Below are 21,200 nucleotides of genomic sequence, written 5' to 3'. Positions count from 1 at the left end.
GCATCTTCATAATGGCGGGGTCAGTCCCCGATTTATTGGCATTCGATTTCTCCGGTACAGGCTCGACTCTATGAACAACCTCTTGTGATGTTTCGAGCTCAATTCTGCTTGGTGCTCGATTCTGATTTTGGAGTTGCGCTATCGCAGCTTGTTACGAAAATTAATACCAGGCAATCACTATTATCCTTAGCCCCACGGTGGGGGCCAAACTTGTTTACCCTTAAAATTGGATAACAATTAAACTTATATTGTGGTTTTAAGGATACGTGATTTCACCTAATACCAATTGATAAATGCAAAGAGTAATAATAGAAATTAAGAATAATATAAAGCAAACCAGTGTTTGAACAGAATTCAGCCCTCGAGCTTGAATACCCTCGAACTAGTTTGTGCAAGAACAGTTAAAATGTAACAAGCTGATGAACAATAATATGAACTATAGAAAAGGTGTTACATTGCTTTTATATCTCACAGTGTAAGGTGTCTACAAAATGATCAGAACCCTCTTTATATAGTAGAGGAATCCTATCTACGGTACAATTCTAATTACGAAAGTAAATCCCATGATTAGCCTAAACAATCGCCCTTGATTTGATCTGTTCCGGGATTTCCGGCGTGATTTTCGACCGGTCACGGATATCTCGCTTTTCCGTTATTGCGCTTTGCTCGAAGTCTGTCATACTTGGTCTAGATCGTTGCTGGCCTCGATCTCGACAGGCACCTCGATCCTCGGACTCGATACCTTGTCTTCGTGCTCTGGTCTGATCTACTACGAGGCTGGCCTTCGATGCAAATTCCTAGCCTCAATCAAATAGTAAAATCGGATAGGCCCGGTTTTAACCGTATACAACCCTGTTACAAAGATGAGCAAATGTCTTCTTGGTCAAACTCTTGATTAACAAGAAACGTGTCTATATTCCATTTTTCTCTTGTAGCATTGCCTAAATTAGTGTGCTTTTTGGTACTTATAATTATTATAGCAATTACCCTATAGACAACTTTCAGCCACAAATACTTTCCAAACTTGGTGGCTTGCTGATAAGTAGTAATTTTGGACCAAAGAAATAATTTTTATCAGAAGTAGTGCATAAAGGACTGAACTTTTCCTCTCATCTGCAAACTGCACTAGAGGTCTAGAGCAAACACATTATGGATTCCATGCTGGTTTTTTCAAGCTTTGTAGTAGTTATTTTGCTGGCTATTTCACTCCAAGTTTTTTTCTTCTCACCAATATTCCCTGATATTCTTGAAATTCCTTCTTCCTCAAAATCCTTCACCACTACATTTACATCAAACAGCTATTTGCGGGTAACTTAAAAGAAAAAAAAGTTCCTTAACTTAATATTTTCTTACTTGCCTCTATCTATTTTATGGATTTTATTTATGTACGCTGTCAATGAATTTTAACTTAGTGATAGCATGTGATAATTATCATATTTATCAAATTCCCAATTAATGTTTAACAAAAGATTTATATGTAATTACCTATTAGGTGACCAGATTGTATGTACTATTATATTTTCGTGTGCGTAAAACACTAAAACTTAAAGTAATCCCTCTGTTTCAATTTAGATCAATTTAGATGACACACTTTACTTATTAGTTCATTTCAAAAAGAATGAAACATTTTTACAATTGAAAATAATTTAACTTTTAAATTCTTCATTTTACCCTCGTTGAGAAGCTTTTATAACCACACAAGTGTGATGGCGCTACAAAGCTTTTACTCCTTAAACTTTTAAAAGTCTTTTTTTTCTTCTTAAACTCTGTGCCGAATCAAACTACCTCATCTAAATTGAAACGGATGGAGTATTTTTTTTTTAACTGTGATGCTAAATGCTATATATGGACTGTTTTATGGTGGTGTTAATTTCAGAGGGTAAGTAAACTTGGAGAAGGGTATCTAGATAGACCAGAAGATGTGGCAGTGGACAAAATGGGAGTTTTATATACAGCTACTAGAGATGGTTGGATCAAAAGATTGAACAAGAATGGGACTTGGGAGAGTTGGAAGTATATTGGGAGTAATTCTTTACTAGGACTTACAGTATCAGCTGCTGGTCATGTCATTGTATGTGACGCTGACGAGGTAATTAATTTTGCAGCTTATTATTGTTAAACAAATGAATAGCTTGGCTAAGTAAAGATTGCCTAATAGATTTTGAAAATTTTAATATAGCACGTATATTAGATAGTCTTAGCGTTGCAATATGATATGCAACACACCTAAAGTTTCTAATAGGAACAATTGTATGATGTGCAGGGGTTACTTAAGGTTAGTGAAGATGGCGTAAGTGTTCTTGCTTCACATGTCAATGGTGAAAAAATAAGGTAAAAGATTTCACTTTTCTATCTTGAAATTCTCTGCCCATTGAGGCGAAGAGCAATATATATCTTATGATACTTGATGGAGCATGGCCTTTTTTTTCGAGTTGATATATTTTCAAAAAATAGGAATTCTTTACAAATTAAGTACACCATTCTGTAACTTCAATCCAACAAAGTTTCAGGAATGAACGATGCCTAACGAGTAAGGAAGAATTAATTCACAATATCACCATACGATATTTGTGTAATTTATTTATAGCATCCAAGATAATATGAACAATACAATATGCTCGTGGGACATAAGGTTCGAACTGTGGTTACAATATTAAATTAGTGCGTCGTTAGGCAAAGGTGACTATGCGCAGATGGGAGTCTTCCGTCCTCCACCAGCTTTGTTTGGAACAGAGTTTAAACTTGTGACATGCGCCTAATTAATTGACACATCTATGTGTTGTGTCCTTACCAATGAACCAAAGCCCTGAGGGATGGTTTATATGATGCTGTTAGCAGCAAAATTATAAAATTTCTCTGGATCCTAATGTCCATCAATTATAAATTTTTAATGAAAATCCATTTCAAGATAAAAGTTAGAGTGTGTACAGATTTGCAGATGATGTGGTGGAAGCATCAGATGGGAGTCTATACTTCAGTGTCGCAAGCACCAAATTTGGACTCCACGAATGGTACCTTGACGTGCTTGAAGCCAAGCCCCATGGTCAGCTTCTCAAATATAATCCTTCATTGAACCAGACCTCTGTAATTCTTCATAACTTGGCCTTTGCAAATGGCGTTGCTCTCTCTGCAGATCAAGATTACTTAATTGTCTGTGAAACGTGGAAGTAAGTATTGTCAAATTATTAAATGATTTTCTACCTCTAACTATAAGATAACTTGGTGAGCTCATGAGATGCTATGAGAAAGTAGTCTTTTGCTAAAAATGTTGAGACATGTTTCTCTATTGACTAGCACGGTTTCTTCATGAACACATTCTTTTGGTAATTGGAACCAATTTGTTAAGTTGATTGTTCAAGTTGCATTCAACATTCTTTTCGTCCATGATAATCAGATTTAGGTGCCTAAAGTATTGGCTGAAGGAGGAAATCAAAGGACAAACAGAGATCTTCGTCGATAATCTTACTGCTTCACCCGACAACATCAAGCTTGCTCCAGATAGTTCGTTCTGGATAGCTCAAGTAGAGGTAAGTTATAAACACCTTGCAGTAGCAGAGAAGGTTCATCTGCTGTGCCAATTTAACAACTGATGTGTCTGTCTCTGTTACAGTTTACAGCTCGTGGACTAAATTTTGTACACTCGTCAATAGCTTCAAAACATTTGCTGGCAACTTTCCCCAAATTGATAAACTGGGTCCTTGGAGCATACCACAAAGCGATGGTAGTGAATGTGGCAGCTGATGGGAAGATAATCAAAGGCTTTGATGATCCAACTGGAAAGGTCATGTCATTTGTGACATCTGTGCTGGAGTATGAGGGTCATCTATATTTGGGAAGTCTCAACTGTGACTTCATAGGAAAGTTACCACTGACAACCTCAACTGTGTAGCCATTGCTAACTTGCTCACATAATGCTTAGCAAATTTGAGAAATATAATATCATCATAGCTATAGGACAACCACCACAGGTCCCAAGATCATAACGAGATGTTCAAGATCAGCTACTGTTGATAATAACGCAATAATGATACCTTGTTAAGGAAACAAGTTAAAGTTTAAGGAGGAAAAGTGAAAGTGCAGCTTCCTTTTGTCCCATTGTAATACACACAGGACCAAGCTGCTTGAAATAAGACCGATTAATAATTCCTGACAGTTGCATTCGAACAATTTCTGAAACTAAGGACACCAAGAAAAGTTACAATGTAACATAATTTGTAACTCGTATGAGCGTACACTGAGGGATTCCATATACTCTAACGCCAACTGTAACAACCAGATCCTAAAAGTTTTTATACCAAACATACATCTCTACTGAATCAGACGGTATTCAATAGCAATCAGTCGCGTTCACTGATAGCAGTTAAGTGCTCATCAATTTCTTCAGTTGACAACACTCTGAAGGACGGATCTTCACTCCTCACAACACCAACCTGCCAAAGACCAGAAGATATAATGTATTCAAGCAGTGAACCAATCCAGTTACAATCATGCAAAACCACTACAATTACTTAACACTACCCAAGGCAATTCAATTCTATGATACATGTCTCAATGTCTATATTTTGCAACCACTCCCTCTACTGAGAAAATAGTGGACATTATTGACCCGTCTCCTTCTATAAACAATGGAAGTATGCAAATATCTAAAGGGACATTATACCTCAAAGGAAAATAACACTTCCTAAAGCCACTCAAGCAAGAGAGAGATTCATTCTGAAGAAAAAGCAAGGAGATGGAGGCAAAAAGCAATCATCCCTCTCTTTCACTCATTTTCATTTTTTCCTCTTACGTGGTGATCATTATGGGCAAGAACTTCACTAAGACTCAAATCGTAAATAATGTGGAGGAGTAGTTAAATACCTCGATCTCGCTGGCCTTGAAATCTTCTTGTAGAACAGATTGAAGAGCAGATATTGCAGTCTATTAAACAAAGAGAACATGATCTCTTAGCACAATTAGATAGGTATTCATCAAACTTTAACATCAGATCTGAATACATCTTCAAAATTCTACATTCTACATATTATAGAGGACATGAAATACTACAAGTAGACAAATTAAGTGTCCTCCATCTCGATCAATAGATAGCACTCCTACCAACTCAAATAACATCCACTTAATTGAATACACCACTCACAGGAGTCCTAAGCTTTGTGCAAAAAAATAAAAACCAATTACTTATGCCAGTAATATGATGGAGAAAACAATGTCGAGCTTTGATTAGGAAATTATGCAACCTATTAATACTCCAAACTTCACCTCAACTTTTTATTTTTTCAGAAGACATCCAGACACATTAATCAAAAAGGGAAAATCACATAGTCTTTGCTCGTAATAAGTGAGGTATAGATTACAGTTTGACAATGTGATTCATCTAGTGAAGTTCTGAATTCTAAATAGTGCAGGTCATATTAGCAAGAAAAGCACCAAATACTCATGTTGGATTAAAAATAGCTCGTGACTTCTACATTGATTCTCTGGTAATGAACATGAGAACAAAAACAATTGGTAAGATCTTCTCCAAAACTCTTCACCACCATTTCCTATATTTGACTCTATGACAAATAACCATAAGATTCAACAAAAAATAAAAAATATGTATCTGACTAAAGAAAAGACAAGGAACGCCAATTTCGCATATAATAGCTGGCCGTCCAGAAAATTATGTAGGCAAGAGACAAGAACCAAAGAGAAAGCAGCAGAGTTTGAACCAAAAACAGTTCAACAATGGAATAGAAGGAGAAAGGAAGCTCTAAACCATGTCTTAAGCAGGATCCTTTTTACCTGAACAGTTTCCTCGTAGGAAAAAGCAGGGTCATTTTTCATTTTCTTCTCCAAAAAATTAATTGCCTCTTGCTCTTTAGATCCAGCACTTGTTGCCTGCAACAAAGTCAATAGATCTAAACAACACGAACAGAAAAAAGATTGAAGATTCCAGCAAGCTCTCTTCTGGAAGATCTCAAGACCTGACTTAAGGCACCTTAATGTCCTTTCAAGAACAAGCACATACAGGGAACAGATAGATTTAAAATGATTTGTTGGCATAGCCTAACTAACGGGTATAACAATCTGATTCTATAATTTGGATCTTACAAGGTAAATGCAAGCTAATAGTGCAAGGCAAAATCCGCCTGTGTAACACTCCGACATCTCGTTTTCAGTTTTTTTTTTTTGGCTGAGTTTCGGAAATGTCACTAAGTTGATATACTTGTGACTTGTGCAGACAGTTGAGTTGAGTTTGAAGGGGCTCGGACAAGTTTTGAGGGTGTTGAGGTGAAAAATATGGTGCTGCAACAGATGTTGTTATGTTGCCACCGCAGGTCAGAAACAGCCATCTTAGCATTGACTGTGCGAGGAATACAGTATTTGGCAATGGCAGTCAAGGTCTGCGATCGAGGCAATGGTCCAGCCCAGGCCCACAATAGCAGTGTTATGCTACTATCATAGCACTATACATCAGCGAACAGAATCAAGGATTTTATATCCTGAACACATTTTAGGACGAACATAGTCCTCATTTTGAAGAGGATTTCACTCCAAATCACTTCCTAACATTCAGGTAAGATCCATAACATTATTTTGGGTTTGCATACATATACTGATACAAGTCAGTATAAGTATCTTAGATACTTGGCCATGGAAGATGATTTGGAGAACAAAATGCCCGCCAAAAGTTAATGCTTCACTTGGGTGCTAATGTGCTAAGCATGTCTCAGGCAAGATAATCTAATGAAAAGAGGTTTTACCCTCTGCAGCAGGTGCTATCTCTGTCAGTCAGAAAATGAGAGCGCCAGACACGTTTACTGACATTGTATATCACAAAAGAACTATGGAACATGTTTTTGGATCTTTTCAGGCTACAATGGTCATACCATATGGAATTAAAGAGGCTTTCTGTAGCTAGCTGTTGTAGAAAGTTTAAAAGCGCAGAGAAGAAATTATGGCAGTCCATTCCCAGAGTATAGTCAATTTTGTACAGCTATCTGTATAACTGATAGATTTTTGGATATAAACAATGTAACACAATTTCTGGATGGCTCTTTCTCTTTCGTATAAGAGTCAAGTTACTTGATTAAAAAAAAAACTTACACAAGTTAGCCTAATCCCCCAAACTTGAAATCTTGAGATTTGAATTGGTTTATGGTATCTAATGGATGATAAGTGATTGGAATGGAGTAATGAAGTCATGGGTAACCTAGAAAGACTATGGGTTGGTCGGTTTGACTGGGTTTGATATGTTTGGCCCGGGGTTTGACTATGACAAGATAACAATTTTGGAAAATGAGTTGTATGAGTGTATTTGACACTGTTGAATTACTATTTCAGTAGATTGGCAAGCATAGGTTGAGTCTTGACGCTATAGTAGCGCTTTGAGCTTTGGACTTGAGGTAAATCGAGACCTTACTCTGTAAATGCTTGTTTTGGATAAACTAGCATATTGTATGATTTGAAAATACCAATACTATGAAAGCTTGTTTGGGCAGCCATATATATGAGGGAACGAACATTTACAAGTACAGTTTGGAAAGCTGTTGAGCTTTTCATCAATCTTATACACTATACAATACGAGATTTGATAAATAGTTCCACTGTATATTATAGCTCAAAGCTATACATATGTTTATAATTAACTGCATCCTCTGAGCATAAGCATGATAATTGCATGATACATCTTGCACTGAGTAGCTAAATCCCGACCAGTGCCTGAGGTCGCTGTTGTGGCATAGTGCACGCATAGAGTTGATACATCAAGTCAACCAATGTCTAAGGTGTTCACTTTTGCACATTACATGTTGCATTGGGTCAATGTTTGTAAGGCCCTGTGGATTCTTAAACCTGACTACGCTAGTTAAGAGCCTAATAACGCAATCAAACCATCCCAAAGGTATTAATGATTCCATATGATCAAGGTCGTAGGCTCGGATCATGAATACAGTGCAAGAGTATTGGCACCATCCAGCCGCTACAGTGCCAAGATAGTGCTGGCTGCAGAAGTTTTGGTGCTTTCCAGCCGCTATATTGCTGAGACAGCACCACGCCTAGTGCGGTAAAAGTTCCTAAATTGGGATTTTTAGTTCAAAACAAGACAAGAGGGTTAGTTGGGTCTTTGGGAAGATTTTACACAAAGAATCACGACCAATCATTGAGGTAAGGTTTTTACGACTCATTTACGCTATTTAACATCCATCAACATGAGTTAACATTGAAATCAAGGTATTTTACTAGATTTCAAGAGAATATTCGAGAACAACCATTTGAGAGTTTTCAAGGTGTCAACCCAATGAGGTAATTTTTCTCACCCTACTATTTTTTTTTGATGAAGAATTTTTCTCACCCTACTATGTTATTAATGCAAGATTATAGTGATAAATAGTGAATTCATAGGGTTAGAGATTAGAAAGGGAATTGAACAAACCTTAATCCTCCATTTGTGGAACTTGTTAAGAACTTGGGGAAAATGACGGAATCTTTTATTGGGTGTTGAATTAACAATTTGGAATATTATTAAGGCGAAATACATAAACAGCCCCTTTAAGTTGTCAACAACAATCAGATGAACGCCTTAACTTGGCATATGACCAGACAGACACTTCTATTTGACACGTGTGTCTTATGAATACCCGAGTTCAACAAGCCTCATGTGTGAGTTACACTCGCGGATGACATGGCAAACTGACAAATTATCAAATGACATGTGTATTTCTTAAATAAACTATAGTTTATAGTAAAAAATACTTGTAATTCTTTGATTAAAAAAAAGAAGAAAAAGACTTTCCTTCCTCTCTCTCAGCCAAAAATAAAAATAAGAAATAGTTGTATTTCTTCTTCCTTTAACACCATAAACGCTACAGCTCCTTTCCACCATTGTAACACTACCAAAAAATACCACAAAAGGTCTAACCTTTAACAATAATTTCTCTCAAAAGTTCAATTTCTCATTCCCAATCATTCCCCTCTCTCGCGGGTGCAATCATTGCTTTGCTACATTAAAAATCCCTCTTTGCTACATTAAAAATCCCTCTTTGCTTTGCTTTCATTACTACTCTTCCTTAATCTCATTGCTGTTCTTCCATTGGTTTGGTTCTTCTTCTTTTTTCTTTGTGCCACGCCTTATGGTTTATTGCTCTTTGAAGCTCCACCCCAATTATTTGTTTGTATATAAACCTTTCCACAGTCGGCCGCCAAAGCCCACTTCACTCCTTTTTTTTTTATAAAACCAAATCAAAAATCGTCCCAACCCATTTGATTGATATATTTTTATCAGTGAAGAACCAACTGTCAGATCTAATTGTGGTGAAATTAGAAGGTTTTAGAAGGGTTCTTTTTGGTTTTTCAGATTTGGGGTCAAAGGGAGATTGAAGAAGTGATAGTAGTTCTGTGGTGGTGTAACCGTGGAGATTAATTTGGGTTTGTTTAGTGGTTGACAGTGATTGTGGTGGTGGTGATGGAAGTTGTGTTCTTGATGTGCTTTTTTTTTTCTAGCATGCAGGTAGAAGGTGGAGAAGATAGTTTGGAGCAGAGGCGCAGAGGACGTTGGAGGAAAAAATTGGAGAAGAAAGTGGTGTAAGAATTAGGTGGGGTCCATGTTGATTTTAGGGAGAAAAAAAAAAGATAAACCTAATTTTAAAGAGCTTCACACGCTCAGATCTGAGTGCAACACACAAATTTTGCCATGTCTGCGTAAGGGGTTTAAGAGATACAGTTCTTCCAAATAGAAGTGTATGTCTGGTTATATGCCAAGTTAAAGCGTTCATCTGATTGTTGTGGACAACTTAAAGAGGTTGTTTATGTATTTAGTTCCCATTGGATCATCTAGAATGAAGTGGGTAAACTTAGTTCCCATAAATTGGTAAGAGAACTCATGAGTTGGAGAACTTGAAAAAATGTCCCCAAGTTAGAGTGAATAAAGTTGAGATCTTTGAGCATGTATTGATATATATCAAACCCAGTTATCAGGTAGATTGTGATTCGGATTGCTTGAAGGACACGAGAAGCTGAAGTTAAGCTTGTAGCTCAAGGTAATTTAAGGCTTACTCTCCTAATAGAGAATTCTAGTAAAACCCACGTACTTTATGTGTTTGATGAGTCTAAGCAAGGTTTCTTGTGATCTACTAACCAAAGCACCCCATTCCTACTCAATACAGTCTTATATGAAAATGTGATAGTATTATATGCGGTCTCTGTTGCCCAGCATGACTTGTATGATATTTTGCTCAGTCTTTAGAAAATCATATGCTTATGTGTGTCACTACTTGATATGTGTAATTGTTGTGATATTTATGTTCAGTTCAGCAAACAGTTTCAGCATTCAGTGCAGTGCATTAATGTGATCATATTCAGACAGGAGAGCCAGCCGATCTCCCCCAGCGTGTGTCACGAGAGCCCAGGGTTACCTACCCCACGCTTGTAGGGACTATTGTTTGCTAGGGAGATAGACCGATGCTCTCAACGTGTGTTGCCAGATCTCACGTACGAAGGGTCACTATGTGTAACTCTTTTCTTTTAGAAAAGTTAAACTAACTCAGCTTTCAGTTTTTGGTTCAGTTATCAGCTTACAGCCTCAGTTATCAGCTTATATCACACTTTATATGATTTTCATGCTTACTTGTGAAACGTGCTTCCTTGTTTATTATGTTCTTAACCCCGGAAGTCTAGTGTCGCCTTTTTAGGAGGTAGACTATGAGACTTACTGGGTATCATGTCGATGATACTTAGTCCGAGAGGACCTGCTTTCATTTTCTTGGATGCAGATACCACTAACCACGTTCAAGTCCGACCAATTAAGCTTAGACTCCAGCTCAGCTTACCTCCGCCATCTTCTTCGGCGGGAGTTCATTCGTCGTTATGTTATTTTAATCATTTCAATATTCCAGGGTATGACCCGAAGAGATTATGTAGTCAGTATTCTTAGAGGCTCATGACTTAGCCTAGTGGATGTTAGTTTTAAAATACAACTATAGTATTCTGTTCTAACTCAGATGTTTTAGTTATGTTAATTATGTTCGCCCTTTCAATTGATTCAGACAGCTTAATTAGATTATATATTAGTCAGCTAGATACAGGGTTCACTCGACAGACAACATCAAATGTCAATCACGTCCCACCCCAGTTTTGGAGAGTGTCAATATCACACAAACAACACTAGGAGTGTTCACCTTGCATCGGGGGAGGCGTACTGACGGACACAGAGTGACATCTGCTCGACCAGCATTTTTTGCCTCAACCCAGACATGTGCAGCTGTCGGTTATTTGGTATTCACTGGGCTAGCATCCCTGTTGTTCATCGTGGATTTCATTCGATCAATGTCCTAGATGTTCATCGTCAGATATGATCCTTGTATGGGCCAGTTCAAGGACTTACTAGCAATCTCAATCCCAATACATTATTACTCTACTATGAGGCTGGAGTTGTACTTCCAGTTATCATCAAACAAAAGACCACACATGCATTAGTTAGTAGCTTTGGAAGCAGGTAACCGACCTTCCCTAGTATATTACCAATGTGGGCAGTTGCATCGCTTATGCACAGATGCAGTACAGTTATCCTTTGAGCACAGTATTATATCAGATTCAGTCGCGTTCGAAAAGCCACTCAATGTTATGATTTCGAGAGATAATCCCAATATTTTTACAAAATATAAGAGTGACAATGTCTAATAGGTGTAATAGACAGATTCTTGAGGTTTTTTTTTTTTTTTTTTTTTTTTGGGATAAACTAGTGCTTTAGAAGCTATGGTTTGCCAAAAATAAGAGACCTCTTTTAGAATCCTGCAGTACTTGGACAATGGTAAAGTTGATCAAATCTTTTGTTAATATTGCGATGCTTACTCTTCAGATCTGGAAAATTAAACAGAAAAAGGAAAAAGAGTGTATTCAAAAGATAAAAAATTAGAGGAATAAATACATTTTTCCCATTTGTCTCTATTTGATACTTTTTCTTTTATTTTCCATTAGTAAGGATAAATTGGTAGATAGAATCTCTTATTAGAACCATTCAACGTCAGTTATTAGGGACCGTTAACTGTATAAAAGTAGGGGTCTTTGCGAAAACATCAAAAAAGAATAGAATGAATGTGGATGTAACTGAATGTGCGTGTATACCGTATCAAAGGAACCATTCTTACACTAATGGCAAACTGGGAAGTGAAATAACAGTTCCTTGCTTGCGCTGTCTCACTTTCTAAAGGTGCAAGACCAATTTAATAGAACTCAACTTAAAATCTAATTTTCCCATCATTGCTTTTCTGTAGAGCATCAACTAGTGTGGTGACAAACTTACAGCTTAAATTAGTATGACAGGAAAGCAGTCAAACAGAAGGCTAAGTATAAGAAGATACTCAATCAGCTTTTATCTAGGAAAATGACATAAGTGCAATAAATACCTTATGACCAAAAAAATGACCAGCAGGGTCACATTTGAAGAGTTGAGGCCCCTTCTCCTCATCGATTCCCAAAATCATAGCGACTTCATATCAGAAAAGAACAAAAAGAAAAAGCAGTCATGAATAAATATATTCTATCTGCGCCATCACTAAGGGAAAAAGTGCCCCATAAATATCGAAAGGGAGCAGCAACGAACCTACTCCCAGGGGTCTCATATAGGCATGTTGTGTATAAACCTGAGACTTGTCTGCAATCCTGCATTGCATACTTGTTTTTGGCTCATTATGATTTATAATTGTAAGATTATGATGTATTCTTCTTGTTAGCTTATGTATTCTCCACTATCAAAGAAACAGCACATCATAAAAGCACTTTAAATTTATTTGATTTGTTTCCACTACATGCATCAACCCCATGCTGTCATACTACAAGCTTTGGGAAGCGAAAAATTTCACAGGAAATAACATTTGACAAAATATTCAATCCACAATTTGCATTTCTTTTCGACCTAGTACAACATTCTAGGACACCTATTGTCTATGTTGCTCGGACTAGGGTGCGGGTATCTGATACGGGTGTGGATCTAGAGGCCGGATTCTTCATCATATAGATTTTAGGATTTGGGGTTATGGATCCGAGTGCGGGTACGGATGCTGGGATACAGCCAATAAATGTATATTGCGACATATATAAGTATATATTTCGATTAATTAAAGGTATTGAACTAAAAGTAAAAAAATTTAACTTTTATAAATACTTAATATTTTATTCATACGATATCTCGTATAACAGCAAAGCATTCTAATACTTGATATAACTTTATATATATATGACATAAGCCCACAAAATCAAACTAAATACCCAATCAATATATACTTCTCAGTTATACATGTAGCCAAAGCACCCAAGGTAAGTTGACCAAATCCGTTGGGGATCCCACACCCATGTTGTGTCGACACGGGTGACGCAAGGATTTTGACGAGTCCGCACAACATAGCCTACTGTAGCAATTTACATAATTAACTGGCTTGTTACAAAGACACAAAAAGTCATAGAACAAAATAACATACCATCTACCCAGTACATCCACTGGCATCTCATACCCATATCTAAAACGGAACTCAGCAGCTTCATTTCGAGCTTGTTGGACCAAGGTTCTTGCATCAGCTGAAATTACACGGGAAAATATGTTAAAATAACTGCGGAAATAGAGGTATAGTCACAAATTCAAAGCAATATGATCTATTTCTAAGCAAACCAAAGAAAATACTAAAAGTGGACAAACTTTTGACTTCCAACTTGTCTCTTGCAAGTTCAAAAAACATGTCTTAGCAGACGTGCCTATTGAAATAATAAAAGGTACAAGATTCTCATTCTTGTCGACAAATATACACTTCTACAAAAAGTAGATCATTGGAAAATTAATTAGTCAGAGCCTAAGGGTTATATACAAAGAATCAAATCAATTCTCCATTTTCATGTAAACCACCCATAATAGAACCCTTGCACTCCTTAAAAAAGTGACAGACCTGTACTGCCGGTAGCTAATAGTCCAAGATACTTGGTAATTGGGAACAAATGGCTCACACTTGTCTGATCCAATAACTTGTCCTGCTCAGCCAAAGTAACAAACACATTACAGACTTGATAACAGTTCCATATATCACAAATCCTAGGAAAGCTTATACTCTCTGCAAGTAACATTATCACAACAATGGCTTCTTTGCTTACAATTTTACATAAGTCTGTCATATTAGTGATCTTATATCAGGTCATACAAAACTTAGAACAACAATGATGCTACTCCCTCTTTACGGCCTTTTCTCTTCGTGTGATCCAAACTAAGTGAACTTGGACTAGCATAAAATGTATTCATTCCAAAATTTTAATATGAGGACAATTGCAACATATAGCACTTTTCTGAGTTTTGGAACTTCTAAATTTTAACTCAGAAAGAAAAAAAAGATGAACTAATCTAGTCCGATTTAACTCCAAAGATTAGTAAATTGATTCTCCATAAGCAAAAAAGAAAAGGTCAAATCCCCCCTCTCCCCAAATATTCGAAATTGAGACACTGTCCTTAGTTGAACTTGTGGTCTAATTTTAAAAAGGTCTCATTTTTGCCCTTGAACCCTAAGCTATAGTCAAACGTCAAGGGGTAGACAAGGACTGTTTTTTTCTCAAAGAACTTGGACACATGGAGTACATCCATTTTATACTAGAGCTTCGTTATTGGTAAGGACAAATGATATGATCCAAAACAATTGCCTTCTAATTCTGTATTAGGGAATTGTATTTCCAATATCATCTTTTTGTTTCATTCCAGCTGTCAAGTTAGTTAGGAGTTGGTTAGGCACATGTGTGGGGCACGTGCACAGTAAAGTCCCTTCCCAGAGTTAGTTGTAACTAACTTCCCCCTCTTTCCCCAATTCCATTTAAGTGAGATCAGCTGATTGTAAATTCATTCGGTACTGATTCGATGATTCCTATCAATAATATCTCCACTTTTTCTCTCTCTAAACTTAGAACTCAATTCGAGTATCTTGAGAAGTCTGTTCAAGAGCAATTCTGTTACTTTGCTCTTTAGGACTCTCATTTCTTCTATTTTTTTAAGCTGGATATCATTGGTATCAGAGCAAAGCTCTCCTTGGATCTGAGGAAAGTGAAATGGGGGAACACAACTCTACGATACAAGAGCTTCGAAGAGATCTTGATGGTCTTCGAGATCTTTTGAAGGAATTACTAGGACAATGGAGGAATTGAGGAGAACCATGGATGAGAAGCTTGCACAGTCAAGGGCGAAATTTAAGAGAATTCTTCTAACGAGTATGGAGAATCAACGACCAGAGGTGAATCCCAGTGCTAAGGAAGATATTACAACTACAGCAGCAAGTGGTCGGCGAGAGAAGTACTACAAGTTGCCTACTAGGAGAAATCAGTTGGAATTTCCAAAATTTGATGAAACTAGGTTACGCGACTGGTTGTATCAGTGCGAGCAATTCTTCAAAGTGGATAAAACTCCACAAGCATCCAAAGTGAAATTAGCTTCTTGTAGACTGGGAGGTAAGGCTCTTCAATGGCACCGAGTCTTTTATGAAAACTAGACTGTCGAGGGAGTGGCGGCCTAATTGGGCGGAGTACGTGCGGTGTTTGTATGCAAGGTTTGGCTCAAAGCTATTTGATGATCCAATGGGATATTTGAAGGATCTGAAACAAGTAAACTCTGTTCAAGACTATGTGGATTTATTTGATGAATTGTTGAGTACAGTAGACTTGAATGAGTATGGTGTCAGTTGTTTTTTGAAGGGTCTTAAACCCGAAATTGGTTTACCTGTAAAGATGTTTGCCCCTAGATCCCTACACAAAGCAATCAATCTGGACAAAATTACAGAACAGCCATTAATAATTCAGAAACAAGCTTTAAAAAATATTCCAATCCTTTCTAATCCTAGACCAGTCCAAAAACTTCCTTCGCTAACACCAGCTATTTCAACAACCCATCTTTCTCCAAACCAAATCAATCACTCTAGAAAGCCCAGAGTTCTTACTCTAGAGCTATTAAACCATCTTACAAGAACCCAAAAATTCTGAGTCGTAATGAAAAAGAGGATAAGAGAGCAAGGGGGTTATGCTTTTATTGTGATGAAAAATATGTCCCAAGACATGTGTGATCAAAGAGGAGGCAGTTATTTTTCATTGAAGTTGAGGAACCAAAGGAAGAGGAGAATGGTGATGAAGGAGATGCACTGTTTGATCCTTCTGAATTTTTGTTTATGGAAGGGTTAGACTATGATGTTGACTCTGAGGGGGCTATTTTACCTCATGTTTCAGTACATGTAATGACTGGTGCCCAAGACTTCAGGACTATGTTTAGAACTTTGAGGGTCACAGGTTCAATAAAAGGGAAAGCTGTCAAGATCTTGACTGACACACGTAGCACTCACAATTTTATGGACCTTACTATTGCAAAAAGGTTGGGCTATTACTTGACTAGAATCCATCCTTTTGCTGTATCAGTAGCCGATGGCAACATAATGCACAACAATTTCATCTGTAAGGAGAATACAAGGGGCTCAGTTTATGTCTGACTTGTTAACTTTGCCTCTTGGTGGTTGTAATATGATTTTGGGAGTACAATGGCTCATTACGTTGGGTGATATCTTATGAACTTCATGAAGGCGAGAATGGAATTCAGGTACAAGGGGTAAAAGGTGTCATTAAGGGGCATACAACTCGGCAGCTCCTGCAATGAAGCTGGTGGAACAAGGCAAAATGGATAAGCTCTTAGCTAAACATGCTGAGCTATCTATGATGACAGTGGGGTTGTTTGTTGCATACCCTGAACCAGGGGTAGCTTCTGGAAATTAGAAGCTCAAGCAGAAATAGAAGAGGGCAAGTCAGGATTGCAGGAATTGTTGAAGGAGTATAGCGACTTGTTTGAGGTTCCTAAGGACCTTCCACCACCTAGACAACATGATCACAGAATTCTATTGAAGGAGGGCACCTCTCCTGTCAATATCAGACCATATAGATATCCCACCATACAAAAGAAAGAGATAGAGAAAATGATTGAAGAGCTAATGACTACTGGAGTGATAAGGAACAAAACAAGTCCTTACTCTTCACCCATTCTTATGGTGAAGAAGAAGGATGGGAGTTGGATAATGTGTGTTGACTATAGGGAACTTAACAACAATACAATCTAAGACAAATTTCCAGTACCAGTTATTGAAGAAATGTTAGATGAACTCCATGGCGCTAACGCCGCTAAGTTCTTCTCCAAGCTGGACCTTAGATCAGGATACCATCAAATTAGGATGTGGGAACCTAATATTCCAAAGACTGCTTTCAGGACTCACTATGGCCACTTTGAGTTTTTGGCGATGCCTTTTGGCCTAACCCATGCTCCTTCTACTTCTCACAGCCTGATGAACCAAATCTTCCATCCTTATCTCAAGTTCATCTTAGTTTTCTTTGATGATATCCTGGTGTACAGCTCTTCCTAGGGCGATCACTTAGTACATCTGGGGAAGACCTTTGAGGTTTTGAGGACTAATGTTCTATTTGTTAAGAAGAACAAGTGTGCTTTTGGTGAGACTAAGTGGATTGTTTAGGGCATGTGATTTCTGAACAAGGAGTTTACATGGATGCTCAGAATATATCAGCAATACTCAGTTGGCCTCAACCTTCCTCCATCAAGGCACTCAGAGGGTTCTTAGGTCTATTACAGAAGGTACATAAAGGGGTATCTATCTCTTAAAGAAGGGAAACTTTGCATGGAACGACGTTGCAACTCAGGCATTTGAAGGATTGAAGGAGCTCATAACTTCAGCTCCTGTCTTAGCACTGCCACACTTTTCTAAAGAATTTATTGTTGAGACAGATGCATCAGGAGAAGGTATTGGTGCAGTACTTACTCAAGAAATACAGAACTACAACTTTTTTTAGTAATGGACTATCCGACAAGAACAAGGTATTATGAGAGGGAGTTGTTGCCATTGGTGAGTGCAGTACAAAAGTGGAGGCCATATCTGTTAGGTAGACATTTTATCATTAAGACTGATCACCATAGTCTTAAATATCTGTTGGATCAAAGGATCACAACACCTAGCCAGCAAAAGTGTCGAGTCAAACTGTTTGGCTTTGATTACACCATATCCTATAAGAGGGGCTAAGACAATATTGTTGCAAATGCGCTGTCCAGGAGGGAGGAACCGGCTCAACTTTGCAGCATTTCTGGAGTTTAGGTGGATCTATTAGAGGAAGTCAAACAATCTTGGCTGCAAGATCCAGTTCTGCAGCTACTCATCAAGAAATTGCAAACTTCTGCACCAACCAAACCACATTACAAGTACCAGGCTAGCATTCTGAGCAGAAAGGGAAAGATTATGGTGGGCATAATGAAATAAAAGGAAGCCAGTAGCTTACTACCACACCACTTCAGTTGGAGGACACTCTAGCATTTTTGCCACCTCAAACAGACTCAAGCAGGATTTCTGTTGGAAAAAGATGAAACAAATCAGAGGTGCAAAAATGAGAATGTAGCATAGCCAGAGATGCTACAGCCCTTGCCTATTCCTAACAAAGTATGCCAAGATATCTCTACGTATTACATCGAAGGATTACCAAAGGCCAAGGGCAAAGAGGTCATCTTTGTAATGGTTGACAGGTTGAGTAAAGCTGCTCATTTCATGGCTTTAAAACATCCTTACACTGCCTTAGAAGTGGCATAGGCGTTCATGGATAATATTTTTAAACTCCATGGTATGACCAAGTCTGTGGTGTCTGATAGAAATGTGGTCTTTACCAGCAAATTCTGGAAGGAGTTATTTAAGTTGCAAAAAGTGTCCTTGCTCGCTTTTACTGCTTACCACATCTTCACTCCATGAACCCAGCTGCTATTGAAGCCCGAATGGATGGACAAATTGAGGTGGTAAATAGGTGTTTGGAATGTTATTTGAGATGCGTGATATGTGATAGACCACAAGAATGGCCCTAGTGGTTACCCTTAGCAGAGTGGTGGTACAACACTGCCTATCATTCAGCTATAAAGATGACATCTTATGAGGTCGTTTATGGTCAGAAACCACAACCTCTGCTACCATACATGCTTCTTGATTCCCAATTGGAAGTGGTAGATAGAAGTCTGCAAGCAAGAGAAGCCACCTTGAGGATAGTCAAGTTCCATTTTTTGAGAGCTCAAAATAGAATGAAGTCTCAAGCAGATAAGGGCAGGACTGATAGGAATTATGAAGTTGGAGATTGAGTCTATGTTAAATTGCTCCTACAGACAGTTACCTCTGAAGAGTCACTCTTTTCAGAAGCTCCAGCCAAGTTTTATGGACCCTTTCAGATAATTCAGAGGGTGGGACCAGTAGCCTACACCTTGGCTCTACCTGCTCATTCTAAGATCCACCCTACATTTCAAATCTCTCAACTTAAAAAAAGGCTTGGTTCTCATCCAGTCTCACCCGTTCTTCCCATTGTTCATGTTAAACATGGTCATGTGCTACTTGAACCTGGGGATATTTTAGACAGGGGATTGGCTCCAAGAAATGGTAAAGCTACTGCACAAGTTCTTGTGAAATGGTTAAATGCAGCTCCTGAAGACAGTACATGGGAAGATTGGCACGATTTCCAGCTCAAATTTCCATCTTTTAATCCTCGAGGACAAGGATTGTTTGAAGGGGGAGTAACTGATATGATCCAGAATAATTGCCTTCTAATTTTGTATTAGCGAAGGTTATTTCCACTTTCATCTATTTGTTTCATTCCAGCTATCAAGTTAGTTAGGAGTTGGTTAGGTACATGCACAGTAAAGTCCCTTCCGTGAGTTAGTCGTAACTTAAAGTCCCTTCCGTGAGTTAGTCGTAACTTAAAGTCCCTTCCCTGAGTTAGTCGTAACTAAATTCCCCCCTTCCCCAATTCCATTTAAGTGAGATCAGTTGATTGTAAATTCATTCGGAACTGATTCCTATCAATAATGTCTTCATTTTTCTCTCTCCAAACTTAGAACTCAATTAAGAGTATCTTGAGAAGTCGGTTCAAGAGCAATTCTGTTATTTTGCTCTTTAGGATTCTCATTTCTTCTTCTATTTTTCTTTAGTTGATATCAACAAATACGAGACGATTTACTGACAACAAGAGTATGGATGGACCAGAAGTCTAATAAATGACAAAATTGAGCAATTCCATAGAGTACAGCGGCAAATTTGTACCTTCTCCCTAAGCAAAAAGTACCAAATATATTGGGAGGGAGCGAGTTAAAAAGTTGCACTCACAGGAACTTTCTTCTGAGTAACAACACAAACTGAGTCCCTTCCACGGACACCAATAGAAGTGATTCTCACAGCCTTCACTGCCTTAAACGCATACTCTTTTCAAAAAAACAAAAAAAAAAAAAAAAAGTGAAAGAAAAAAAAACAACCATCAATCAACTGGCCTCAATCCAAAATTCATTCAAATAAACAATTTGACTTAAGAAACTTAAATTTTTCACAATGACAAAAAGGACGAAGATTTCGATAAAACTGAAGAGAGGTTGCAAAATAGGAATGGAGTTGGAGTTAAATTGGTAATTGGTTAGAATGTAGAAAAATGCTTACCGACTTGGTATAGACGACCTTCTGGGGAGAAGATAGTAATGTGACGATCATAGCCGCCTCCGCTTCCTCGACTCATTCTTCAGTTTAAACAGTTGCCACTGTTGCTTTTGAGTTGGGTTAATTGTGATTAGGGATTTAGTACAAGAGATTGGTTAATTGCAGAGTGGAGCAAATGCTTCTGAAGGAGAAAGAAAGCTTTTTTCCCAAGAAAACTCTCTTAGTCCAACTGAGGTGCCTCAGAGGTTCAAAAAAAAGGGCCAGTCCATGTAGAAAATATGAAAGTACATATTTTATCATATAAACATGTTTCAAAATAATTTGAAGATTGAGTAGTTAGTGATAAAGGGTAAAATAGAAAAGAATTTATTTTTATCATAATTTGTTAAAATAGATAAATAAAAGTATAAATGTATTTTTAGTATAATTTATATATATATATATATATATATATATATATATATTATTATAAAAGTACGAATAATTTATGCTAAATATTGAACGACTAAAATATCCCTCAAATATTGATCGACTTTTATACCCTTAAATATTTGTATAATCTAAGGATGTAATCGTAAATCACCTAAGGCTAAACTCTTTTTCGATTTAAATTAAACTACATATACGCCAAGCCTACAAAGTTGATTTCGGATCAAATACTTTTGGTACATCTTGAACGTAGCCTACCAAGCTGCCTACAAAATTGATTGTCTA

The 21,200-nt window shown here is 37.6% G+C and overlaps 2 protein-coding genes across 3 annotated transcripts; one reads left to right on the top strand and one right to left on the bottom strand.

The window, feature by feature from the left end:
• On the top strand, window positions 1,060–4,044 carry LOC109225574 (protein STRICTOSIDINE SYNTHASE-LIKE 5-like). Its single transcript, XM_019390285.1, has 6 exons — window positions 1,060–1,308; window positions 1,877–2,089; window positions 2,264–2,331; window positions 2,931–3,167; window positions 3,395–3,527; window positions 3,611–4,044. Exons 1-6 carry the CDS (start codon window positions 1,150–1,152, stop codon window positions 3,887–3,889), a joined length of 1,089 nt encoding a protein of 362 aa, XP_019245830.1. The 5' UTR covers window positions 1,060–1,149; the 3' UTR covers window positions 3,890–4,044.
• On the bottom strand, window positions 4,082–20,744 carry LOC109225575 (proteasome subunit alpha type-6-like). Of its 2 annotated transcripts, XM_019390286.1 has the most exons (9): window positions 20,490–20,744; window positions 20,166–20,260; window positions 13,914–13,995; window positions 13,455–13,551; window positions 12,581–12,639; window positions 12,384–12,466; window positions 5,785–5,880; window positions 4,861–4,920; window positions 4,082–4,430 (listed from the first exon to the last, which is right to left on the bottom strand). In XM_019390286.1, exons 1-9 carry the CDS (start codon window positions 20,563–20,565, stop codon window positions 4,338–4,340), a joined length of 741 nt encoding a protein of 246 aa, XP_019245831.1. In that variant the 5' UTR covers window positions 20,566–20,744; the 3' UTR covers window positions 4,082–4,337. The 2 variants fall into 2 exon arrangements, with proteins under 2 accessions (XP_019245831.1, XP_019245832.1); XM_019390287.1 differs by lacking the exons at window positions 20,166–20,260; window positions 20,490–20,744 and adding an exon at window positions 18,321–18,374.

This window comes from Nicotiana attenuata, chromosome 5 (genome assembly GCF_001879085.1).
Source record: "Nicotiana attenuata strain UT chromosome 5, NIATTr2, whole genome shotgun sequence".
NCBI lineage: Eukaryota > Viridiplantae > Streptophyta > Magnoliopsida > Solanales > Solanaceae > Nicotiana > Nicotiana attenuata.
The sequence above is the reverse complement of the archived record's forward strand: the minus strand, read 5'-3'. Positions and strand labels throughout refer to the sequence as shown.